The sequence below is a fragment of the Macaca mulatta genome, chromosome 6, assembly GCF_049350105.2.
Source record: "Macaca mulatta isolate MMU2019108-1 chromosome 6, T2T-MMU8v2.0, whole genome shotgun sequence".
Lineage (NCBI taxonomy): Eukaryota > Metazoa > Chordata > Mammalia > Primates > Cercopithecidae > Macaca > Macaca mulatta.
In genome coordinates, this window is record NC_133411.1 from 42,265,518 (window position 1) to 42,278,106 (window position 12,589).

Genomic DNA, 12,589 nt, shown 5'->3' on the forward strand with positions numbered 1-12,589 from the left:
GGGTGCTTCTGAGATAATCCAAGTTGGAAATAATGAATGGATGGTTTGCCTTCCATGGAAGGTTTTATATCCATAGAAATAAAAATATGAAGACAACTTGCAGAGACATTCAGAAGGTAGAATGAATTATGCATGGTTACTTATTAGATATAGAAAGAGGGTAGAATCAAAGACAATAGCCAGGTTTCTGGTTCGACTGACTTAGTTGATGGTGATACCATCATGAAGCCTGGGACTGCTGAAGAAGAGGAAAGGTGAAAGGAGCCAACCACTGCTGGTCACCCTGCAAGGCTCCTTATAAACATCATGTCACAACAGTCCTATTAGGCTGTAAAGTAAAGGCTATGCTATTAGATGTGAGTGAGAACCAACAGCAGCAGGGAGAGAATACATAAAGCATTGTTGCCTAGAGACTTTCCGGTAGAGATGTTTAGTGGACAGTAGGTGTCTGGAGTTCAGAAGGGATGTCTGGGTTGGGGATTGGGATAGAAGAATGAAAGCCGATTGGGGATTGGGATAGGGAGTGAAAGCAGTGGCTAAAATTGGGAAAGAGTAAGATAATTCTGCAAAACATAACTTGTATCTTCTTTTTTCAGTATTTTTTGCCTGGATTTTCTTTCTCACTCTTTCCATTTGCCAAAGTCTTCAGCCATTTTTAATGCATGGCCCCAGAATAATTCTCTTTACAAAATCTGATGTATTTCAATTCCAGGATTTTCTTCTGCTCATAGTCCTTTATAGCCTTTTAGAAACTATACCTCTCTTAAACCCTTGTCAATCTGTATTTTTAATGGATGTTTATATGTTTCTTTACTTTGTAAGTTCCTGGTTCACAGCCATATGCACTTCACAATGCCTAATATTGAGTTCTTCCCATGAGTAAAATCAATAAATTATTCATTAAACAACCTAAGTATGAGATAAAGAAAACCTTAACAATTTCCTTTTTTAAGGTAATGCTAATGGTATTTTATTTGTATCCCCTGTCCCAACACACAGGGTTCTGAGGCAGAGAAATTAAATAAGTGAAAAGCTAAAAATAGCACAGTGACATCCAGTATGGTCTGTAAATGACAGCTAGGCTCAGGGCACACTGGATAAGCTGCTAAGAGAGTACTGTTACCTTCATGTTTCTCTGATAGCTTGTTGGTGGTGCACCTATGCTCCACTTTTGTTTTCTTAACAAATAAAACACGTTTCTTTGTTTCAATCCGGACACAGTGTTTGGTTTCTTCCTCGGTTAAACCTAGGAGATGAAGTACAAACAAAAACCACTGAGAGTGCACCACTGACAATTCAAAGAGGAACATGATGCTCTGGTCACTTCGGAGTTACAGATACTTTATATTAACCCCTTTCTTCCCCAATTCCCATAAACTTAAGTGGCAGCTCAAATTAGTTTTACCTACAGATTCAATCCTGCATGGGCAGAGAGATGGTCCTGAACTGAAGAATCCTGTGAGTGCCCATCATCTCCTCCTTCAACACTGACCCTCAGAAGCACATACGAGCCGTTGTGGCCCTTCCCATGGGGACAGTGATGTCCTGTCCCTGTTGCCTGCCCCTTGTTGCCACTCATGGAGCTCTAAGCTTTCCCTTTCTATTGGCCACTGCACTATGTAGCCCTGCAAATCAAAAGGTTATGACATGCTCTGATCTGTTCTCTAAGACCTACTTTCTGGGCGACTGCTGATTTTGTGATACCTGAGTCCGCTTCAATTGCTTCCCTGTTTGTCACCTAAAATGCAAATCTTCTGGACCATGCTTCTTCCCTGAACACTCATTCTCATACCTCTCTGGGCTTTTTCTGCTTAATTAAGCTGCTCACTCAACCCCTACCTTAAAATCCTTTTTATTGTAATCTCAGAAATTCTGACTTCCTGACCTATGAATTATTTTCAAACTCCTCCTTGGCTGTTCTATCTCCCCATGTTAATTCAAGCCTGTATTTGATACTGTTTCCACTGTCATCTCCAGCAGAAGTTCAGAAGGCCATATTCTCACCCCATTCATGTCTGGGAGTTGGGAATGATATCTTCCTAGTTTCCCACTGCTGCTTTCATTGGATGACTCCCCATGGTCTTACAACCTGCAAAAACCTTGATGCCCTGAGGCTCAGGCCATCTGGTTTTAACACCTTTAGTCCTCATCATTCTCCTTTACCAAACTCTCTAGCATCACTTGTTGAAGATTTGGGCATCTGAAACACTCCCGCCGCCACAGTCCTGTGATCATTCTCAATGGCCTCAGAATCTGTGTGTTAGTGGAAGAGTGCAGGGAAACAGATCTAGTATTTTTGTAGGCTGAGCTATACTGTCTCGGGTAATTGAGGGAAATAATTTTATTTTTCTTAATAGCTTCCCAAGGCACCTGACTCACTGCTGGAAACATCAAAACTAAAATCCAGGTCTTTTGATGTTTAGTTAAAATTTGCCTTGCAAAATACAAGCACATGAGAGGTAGAGCTGTTAATATAAGCTCTTAAGCGCCTAAAAGCAAATACTAGTATTTGGGGTTACAGGTCATAATAGGCAGGGATGTGTGTTTTTAGAGCTTGAGGTTCTGATTACGTGTGATACTGAAATGGAAATCTGAAGGCATAGATTGCTGAGAAATGAGGCTGGGTAGATGTGAACTGGGTCTGTCTACCTCATTTTTTTGGTGACAGTTTGAAGATATGCATTGTTAGTTGGGAGTAAAAAATTCTTGGTTTGAAGCCCTCATATTTAGTTTGCATATTCAACTCTAACAGAAAGATAATTGTTTCAGTCTAGTTGAATAAATATAGTTCATTTTTCTTCTGGTAGGATTGTTTTTATAAGTGGGTTGTCAAATATTTAGGCCATACTTGGAATGTAATGCATTTATAGTGCATGACTCCTTAATCATTCATTAGGTTCCTATTATTTATAAGTAATAATTAAATTGTATGTGTCCAGTTAATTAACTATAACATAATTAATTAACTATAACATAATGAATTAACTATAAACTTAATTTCATTTTTGAGGGCTATAGATGAAAAATTGAAGATTTGAATGATGAATATTTTTTATGACATTGGTCATGCAGTGATTAAAGTATCAGTGAATTTCTGTGCAACTCTTTTCTTCCCTGCAGTATGTCCACTTTTTTGCTGCCGGACCTCTATCTATATGAACTAACAAGCTACTTGATACTGCAGTACCTCGTATCTTAAACCTGAGTGTTCCTCTGCTGAGGGGTGCAGGAATGAGTATTTCAGTAATATCTTTAGCTACTCTGATGCCCAAAGACAAGATTGTTAGTTGAAAATTTCATATTAATAATTAGTGTGGTGAATAATTTTTAACCTCCAATTCAGTGTAGAAGATGACTTCCCAACAGAAGGAGTTTAAAATTATCCTCTTGCATATTATGATATTTTTATTGTTTGATGTTTTCAGTGTGTTTATGAAACTCTTTTCACCTTGCATACTGAAGCAATGTCAACTTTTATTTAAGGTTTTAACTTGACTATGGGACATTGAACAATAGAGAAATAAATCAATGCATGCAAATAAAAGGCAATTTAATTTTGTTTTCTTTTCTTGAGGGAAAGAAAGTACTATGAAATATTCAAGTCATTTTTCAAAAATTAACAACGGGATATAATTCTTATTGAATAAAGCATAGAAAAAATTAAATCTATACTTTAGTTTCATGTTATGATGAGGTAAAAGGAGAGAGACTAGGAGGAGAGAAAAGAGAAGAGGCCAGAATATACATTTATCTAGAGAGCTGGGAAAGCCAGACAAGCACATGAACTGGAGAATTTCATTTTCTTGAGAAGTCGTTTCTGTCTGGGTGTGCTTCATTTTAACCACAATTAAAATTTTACAGATAAGTTATTACATATAAACTTATTGAACATGAGAATATCAAATACATCTTATTGAGAGCTTGTTTGGAGTTTCTAGCAGGGGAATGCAGCTACTAATATACCCTTGACCTAAGACCAGTCCTCCTCTATTGGGGATGGTCATCCTCTTTGACTGAGCATGCAGCTTTGGAGGGACACACATGAAGTGGTGAGGGAGGAAAGGGACACCCACCTAGCCAGCCAGATCAGCCAAATCAACCCTGGAGATCAATGAAGTGACAGATGTCACAGCCAGATCGTCCTCACATCCAGAATACATCTTACTGAATATATATACACATATATGTGTATATATATGCATATATCGACATATATTCAATACATATACACAGTGTATGTGTGTGTATGTATGTATTGTGTGCTTGCATGTATATATGGATATGCATGGGTATTTATTTATTTTGAATTTCTTATCACATCCCAAACTCTTTTTCTTTCCTTCATTATATGTAACTGTCAATCTCTACCTCTACAGAGAAAGAGATGGAATGTGAGAAGGTTTCTGTAGGAAAGTATAACTCATCACTCTTCATTTTGGTTATGGGGCTTTAACTCTTTAAAGGATAAATAGTTGATTAAAGATTCACCCAGTTCTTAACTGACCTGAACTCTAAGCATTTAGGGGCTCTGCTCTGAATGCATGAGGATTATACTCATCAAGTGGGAAATTATTGTCTGGGCTATAGCAGAAGTGACCAGAATAATTTCATCTGAGGGTGAGACAAAACCAAGTCAAAGACCAGAGATTTCCCCTAACTACTCTTGCTCAGCACTGGAGTTGATACTATTTGCGGTAGCAGAAGACATCAAATTCATCATGCCAGAGTTGCTCCAGTGGAAAGGATAACTGAGAGGAAACATAAAGCATGCAGGCAGTATGGAAAGCCTACAATAACACAGATCTTTTGCATTTAGTTTCAAGTTTCATTGCCCATAGGTGCTCATCTGGCCCACTCCAGCTTAGTTGTTTGTCAAGTTTCTAACTTTACTTTCATCATAGGTTTCATCTTGGCTTTTAGTTAAAACTATTATAAGAAAAAAATGCTATTTAATTTGTTATAAGGTATTGCTCTATGAAATTATATCCTATAAAATGTTATTCATAAATTATCTTTTAGAATTTAGTGCCAGTACAAACTTTGTTTCCCTTGAGATACTGGCATGCATCTTCCTCTTTGGGTAACCACTACTGCGTCAGCTTATGATGTTCCCAGATGTTAGGAAATTTAGAGACAAATATGATGCCTAAAATCACAGTGGTTAGGCATACTTATTTTTCTTATATTTTGATCTTAGCTTTCTATTTTTGTTTTATTTATTTGAATGTGTATGGTTTTTTATCATTCATCATATTTTGGAAATAAAGCAGGATCTAAATAAAGTCAAAGCAGAATTATTAAAATGACAGAGTAAGAGAAAAATGTACTGCATGCTCTCATACCAGTTAAAAAGAGTAAGGACTGAAGAAAGTTACCTGAGTTCTTTAGTTCCTCACTGCTAAACTGATAGAGGAGGTCATACACGCCCCCCAGGGAGCCAGAGGTGAAGTAATGAGTCCCAAAGTCATCGAATATTCGGGTGTACAAAGCAGAGTTGTATTCTAGAGGCAGATGGTTAAGTGCTTTCAAAAAGACATCAGAAAGGTACAGATCTTTAGCTTTCGTTGTGAAGTTTAAGACTTTCATCACTTTATGGATCCTAATAAAACTAGAATCCTAAATGAAAGAAAGAAGTAAAAAGATGATTAAAGGTAATGAAAGTTTGAAGTAGCAAGCATTTAAATGTCATTGATTTATCATTAGCTTCATTCCCACCATAGTATTACAATTCTCACTCTCTACTGCACGTTCTCACATACAAGATTATAAATTTCATTTTACTTTCCAATACCAATGTTCAATGGGCAAAACAGATAAGATTATCTCAATAAAGTAAACTGTGTAATGGGGGCACGTGTTCTCTAAGAAAGAAGAATTCAATGATCAAAAAAGTCATCTTTCCCTCCTAATTGCCAATCATGGCTGCATTTCTACTGTGTTTTTATTTAGAATGCTTGCTAATGTGAATAATTGAAAAAGGATTGTGTGAATTTTGAACTGGAAGTTATGCAACTGAGATGGAGGTTATGCAAGTGAGATTCAAATTACAGCTTTGTCCTTCTGGAAAAAATGTTTCGATTCTCTAGACTTCAGTTGTCAAATGATAAGATGAGGGCTTGCACCTGGTAACATTTCAAACCTCCTTTCAACTCCAAAATGCTGATTCTAAATTACTTAGGGGGTGAAATCAAGTAAAATTATTTCTATTCTCTCTCCTCCACCCTTATGCAGAAATACATGAGATTTTTTTTTTGTTTACAAACTTATTTATTTATAATTTCTTTTTGTGTCAGTTTAATTTAGAATTAGCTGGTGGATATTATGCTTAAAATCTCATTTCCTCAGATTATCTTTCCACATAGCCACTGAGGTTTATAAGTGTATTTATGTATATTGTTTTAAAAAATTTTATATACTTTATCTGATCTCTCAATTTTAACAAATTGCAGTAATAGTAACAGAGTAAGGGCTATATTTTAGCAAAATAACTGTATTATAATTGTTAATTATTAACCATATTCCTCTTTGCTATACGTATGGCACAAGATGACTGCTGACGCAAGAGAAAAAAAATAATCACAAGGATGGAGAAAGAATCAGCATTAATCTCCTTCTCTCTTTCCTTGTCCCTCTCCCTCTCTTCCTTCATTCCACCTTCTGGCCCTCTATACATTTATTGCCTAGCTATCTGAGATGCTGTAGATACAGAAGTAAAGAAGGCAGACAAAGTTCGTGCCTTTATGGAACTTACATTTTAGTAAGTGCTCATTAATTCTATTTTTAAGTTTAATACTTGAATTTTGTCATAGAACCATAGTTTCAAAAGTTGGAGAGCCCTTGTGCTTTTAATAAGAAGCACACTCACTCCCTGAGTATCTGAAGTGCCTGTTCTGGAAGGTTCAGCATTTCCAGGTTGCTTTAAAGTCTCAGTCATGGAAAATACAAGTTAAACTTTGGTAACTCAACTTAGCATAATCATTCCATGGTGTTCTACTTGCTGGTCCCTGATACCTGAAACTGGCTATTTTAGATTAAAAAAAATACATTACTATAGGTTATTAAACCATATATAATCCATTTCAACAATGTGTGAGGTCTTACTTTATTTTAATAATATTGTTGTGGTTTCAGTTTTGTAAAGTATATCAGGAAAGTACTGAACCTTACTGAGTTAACTGGTATTTTGCTTGGAAACAGACTGTTTGCCCAACAAATGTCTAGTTTGATCTGTGATTGCCGAAACAGCTAAAGCATCATGCTCTACTGAAAGGCTTGGGTTGATTTTCAATTTTGTGGTATCTTGTTTTCTCTACTTGAAGACTAAGAGAGGCTGCAGTAGCATTTGTTTTTCTTCCTTTTTTCTTTTCTTTTTTTTTTTGTGAGATGGAGTCTAGCTCTGTCACCCAGGCTGGAGTGCAGTGGCGCCATCTCGGCTCACTGCAACCTCTGCCTCCCGGGTTCAAGCGATTCTCCTGCCTCAGCCTCCTGAGTAACTGGGACTACAGGCCCCTGCCACCACATCCGGCTAATTTTTGTATTTTTAGTAGATACAGGATTTCACCATGTTGGTCATGCTGGTCTTGAACTCCTGACCTCAGGTGATCTGCCTACCTCAGCCTCCCAACGTGCTGGGATTACAGGCGTGAGTCATCGTGCCCAGCCTCATTTCCTGTTTAGACTGAAATTCCTTAATTCTGTTCAGACCTAATCAAAGATGACAGTAATGATGTTGGATTGAACTGTATGAGGCTAATAATTTTGCTGTCGCCCAGGCTGGAGTGCAGTGGCGCCATCTCGGCTCACTGCAACCTCCGCCTCCCAGGTTCAAGTGATTCTCCTGTCTCAGTCTCCTTAGTAGCTGGGATTACAGGTGCACACTACCTCACCCAGTTAATTTTTTGTATTTTAGTAGAGACGGGGTTTCACCGTGTTGCCCAGGCTGGTCTTGAACTCCTGAGCTCAGGCAATCCACCCACCTTGGCCTCCCAAAGTACTAGGATTACAGGCACGAGCCACGCACCCGGTGAGGCTAACAATTTTGCAAATCAGAAATGGTTGAATAACAGTAGTTTAATATGTTCCAACCTGATAATGTGAATAGCTCTAAATTTTTTTGCTTTGGGACAGACTATTAGAGGATCAAACAATAGTTGTTTATCTACATATAAGGGTTTTACAAATGTTCTCTAGCATGTTTGAAATACATATAAATCACATACGTGAAGCAAGACATAGGACTATAACTATGTCTCATTCAAACATGTCTATCTCACTCATCTTTGACTATGTTTATAAGCAGTTATTTCTAATCCTGCATGCTATATTATGCTGAGCTAGGGAGCTAAAAAAAGGCCATATTGTCATGCCCAATTCCAGATATTCTGAAATCAGTAGATTAAGGGAAAGGCCTAGAGATGTGTATTTTTACTTACAAGAAATTCTGGTAATATCTTGTCTTACAAATACAATTTGTTAAGTTTGGAGGGCACTATAGGACCCATAGCCCATTCTAAACTAAATTTTATATATATAATTTATACATAAAATGAATCTATTTCATTGTCATTTTTACATGTCTATATCACCAGAACTGTGTTCCTTCTGTAATTTGCTAAAATTATGAATAAATAAATAAATGAATAAAGAGTCGAATATCTTGAAGTGTAATGCAATGGATAAGAAAAGTAAACAAAAATAAGACAAATTGATTTCAGCTCCCAACTGTGGCATTTATTTACTGTAAGATCACTGGAAGTCACTCAGTTTCTTAGACTTCAGTTAGTGCCTGCCTCATGGTAGGTATTTGATAAATGTTTATTGAATTAAAAATGCATATATGAACTTCAATTTATTCATCTGCAAAATTATGTTTAAATATCAACTCTGATAATCTCTTAAATTTTCTGAAGATAAATGAAATACTTGGGAAAATTATCCATACAGTGCTGTTAGGTCTTATATTTATATAAGCGCATAAATGGTTGACTAAATAAAAGTAGAAGAGCAATATGATAAAGATAGGAGCAACCATAATATGATTCCATGGTTCCATGATTCAGGGCTCATTCTCTTCATTCTTCTCTTGGGGAAGAGCAAATGCTACTTAGAGTGGTGGTTGTAGTAAGCAATAGACAGTATTTTAAAAGACCTTTGTAAATGTTTAAAAGTTTGCGATAGCCGGGCGCGGTGGCTCACGCCTGTAATCCCAGCACTTTGGGAGGCCGACACGGGCGGATCACGAGGTCAGGAGATCGAGACCATCCTGGCTAACACGGTGAAACCCCGTCTCTACTAAAAATGCAAAAAATTAGCCGGGCGAGGCGGCGGGCGCCTGTAGTCCCAGCTACTCGGGAGGCTGAGGCAGGAGAATGGCGTGAACCCGGGAGGCGGAGCTTGCAGTGAGCCGAGATCGCGCCATTGCACTCCAGCCTGGGCACTAAGCGAGACTCTGTCTCAAAAAAAAAAAAAAAAAAAAAAAAAAGTTTGCGATAGAAATCTGTCTCCTAAATCATTTAAGCACTGTGAGACATATCTAAGAGATTTAAAATGCAAGTAATAGGAGAAAATTAACAAGGGGAGTTGTATCTTTGTATATTAAAAGGGTTCCTTGAGTCCCTGGCAAGATTAACAGGCAAAGGCCAATACTTGGACATACCTTAAGTTCCAAGTGCAAAAAAATAATTGTAACTTTTTAAGCAGGGAAAAGAAAATGAAAAAATTTGCTCTGAATGTGATTTTTCTTATACAGCAATGGAAATTAGAAGACAGTTGAAAAACATCTACTATCTAGAGAAGAAGATTATGATACAGTCAGGATATTCTTTATATTTATTGCTCAGGGAAAAGGCAGGCAATGTTAGATACACAAAGATTTAGAAAATATACCTTGCATGTGTCCTATATGAGGAAAATACAGGAAAAAAAGGCAACTGAATGAGAATAGGGATTTCAAGAAAAGGATTATAAGAGGAAAAAAACAGAGATGGGTAAATGTGTGTGTTTACATAAATGTAACAAAATATACATTTTGTTATATTTTATATATGTATTTGTATATGTGTACAAATATATACATCTATACAAATATGTATATAGAATATAACAAAAATATAAAATACAGATTGTCATATTACATGAAAGGTCGAAGTTCTGTTATTTGGAGTTTATAAGAAGCACACCTACAACAGTATGAAAAAAAAGTTAAGATAAAAAACACAACAATAGCAGTCAAATGCATGCAAAACGGAACCATTAATACACATAGTATTTCTTTAACTTTTGAAGTGAGATATAACCAAAAATGGGAAAATTACTTATATCTGTATTAGAAGTCACACTGGTACAATATATAAACTCTCCTCTCCTTATTGTATGATTGCTAGAATTGGTGTTAAATTTCAAGAAAGAATAAAAGGTTAGAAACCATTTTTGATACCTTTTTGTGAGAGGCTTGAATGGCTTGTTTGAAGGCAGAATTATGGTTGATATTTTCACTTCTCTTGGAGGAATAAAAAATTGGTACCCTGAAAGAGCTCCCCCCCTGACTTGAAAAGGAGCCTTGTTGATTTTCATTGTGTCCAAGAGAAGTTAAATCCTTGTAGAAATCTGTTTTCAAATCATCTTCTGCAGTTTCTACCTGGAGAAAAATCCATGTAAAATAAAAAGTAATTTAGGAAATACTGGAGCTACTTGTGGATATCTAATGACATGATTTATTTATTTATGCACTCAGCCAATATTTATTGAGGACACATTTTGCTAGAGAACAAAGAATAGTGTTAGTTCCTGCACTGAGGAGTTGATAGTTTAGTTAGAGAGAGGGATAATCACAAACACTTAATATGGTAAGTATTGTGTGGCCAATGGAATCCCATAGGAAATAGAAGACCCTGAGGGGCAATATCAGGAAACCCTCCCTCAAGGAAATGCCACCTAAGCTGAGACTTAACTGGGTGATAAGCAGTGAGGGTTATTTTTATTATGCCTGTGATTTTGATGCAGTGTGCAATCTAACTAAGATACCTTTCAGTCCTGACAACTGGGCTTGTTCTTTATAACCAAGTCCCATCTTGTTTTATACTTATTCAAGAGATGAGTCTGACTTTAGGATCACAGTTTCTGAGGTTGGGCTTCCATTGTCTGCTCCCTAAGTCCCCAGTGATGCTCAACTCTTGACTGACCTTCGTGTTAGTCATAACGCTGTTTACAACTACCCTAGTCTCTTTCCGGGCACATAAAAAGCATGCATTTTCCTACTCTCTTTGGCCAATGAAATGTAAACATAAATGATATCTGTCACTTTAAGAGTTGATGGGCAATATGTCACGTTCCCTTTTTTTTTTTGCAATTCATCATGGAAGGATGTGTCAAAGCAGAATCCCTTAAGTCCCTTGCTTTCTAAAGGACTATTATGAGTAGAAAGTACGGTATGAGTGAAACTGTTTTAAGACACTGACATCTTAGTATTGATATTGCAGTGTAACCTAACTTACCCTGATTGATAAAATGCTGGGTCTGGTGTCTGTATTCCCTCATCTATCCTGTAGTTTTTCTAAGGTCTTCTAACTCCCTGCCCAGTTGCCTTCTCTTCCCTTCATGAGCCTCTTTAATCTTTGTGTACCAGCGAGCCCGTTATTTCATCTATCTTCATAAGTTACAACACTACAAAAGAAGGGAAGTGAGATGCCTGCTATTTCTCCTCCTCTATTGTTTTCAATAAGGTATAGCTTAGGTTTGCACAGCTGCCTGCTAAGGCATGCCTAAAGAATGAAGTTATACAGAGATCAGTTAAAAGAAAACCGATAGCTCGTGACCTTGATTCTAGTCATTCCCAAATTTTTGTTTGAAGAAATACCACTATGACCTTCTTCAGCCATATCACTATGACTTCAGCCATACCACTATGGCATAGAGTTAAAGATTAGCTCAGGTAGCTTCATAAGGTTGGACAAATCTTAGAGCTACATTGATAAGGAAATGAGTTTAATCTGCTGTAAAAGAATTTTCAGGCTGTATTTCCTCATGTAACTTGTTATCCAGGCTTGTGTTATCAAACTTTGTGGGTTAACCCATTGATCTGTTAGTAAATGTTTAACAGCTAGCTCTCTGGGAAGGGGAAGAAAGCCCTGATTTACTATAACATTTGCTTTTTCCATTGTGTATATATTCCTACCACGGCTGATTTCAAGCTACCTATGTGATGTCCTGAATTCATACTTGGGAAGAGATGCACAGTAGCAAATTACAAAGTATTTTCAAAATACAGATCCAATAGATGTAAATAACCTCTAGAGCATGGATAATGGTAAAATGTAGCAAAATAATTGAAAAGTGATCAGTTTTGAGTAATTATAATCTTTGTTTTTAATACGTTTACCTGTGAGATAATATATTTGATACTTAATAATGACTGTGTTTTGACCAACAAATATACGAAAAAATGCTTATCATCAATAATCATCAGAGAAATGCAAATCAAAGCCACAATGAGATACCATCTCACACCAGTCAGGATGACTAGTATTAAAAAGTCAAAAAAACAACAGATGTTGGCCAGGCTGTGGAGAAAAGGAATGCTAATACACTGTTG

At 36.8% G+C, this 12,589-nt stretch overlaps 1 protein-coding gene across 4 annotated transcripts in view; it reads right to left on the reverse strand.

Moving 5' to 3' along the window:
* C6 (complement C6) overlaps nt 1-12,589 on the reverse strand; it is a 76,503-nt gene that overhangs the window by 28,841 nt on the left and 35,073 nt on the right. For all 4 annotated transcript variants that reach the window (XM_001087355.4, XM_078004692.1, XM_015139954.3 and 1 more), the window contains 3 exons: nt 10,436-10,636; nt 5,376-5,616; nt 1,124-1,246 (listed from right to left, as the gene is read on the reverse strand). In XM_001087355.4, coding sequence (XP_001087355.3) covers nt 1,124-1,246; nt 5,376-5,616; nt 10,436-10,636 — 565 coding nt within the window. The remainder of the gene's footprint in view (nt 1-1,123; nt 1,247-5,375; nt 5,617-10,435; nt 10,637-12,589) is intronic.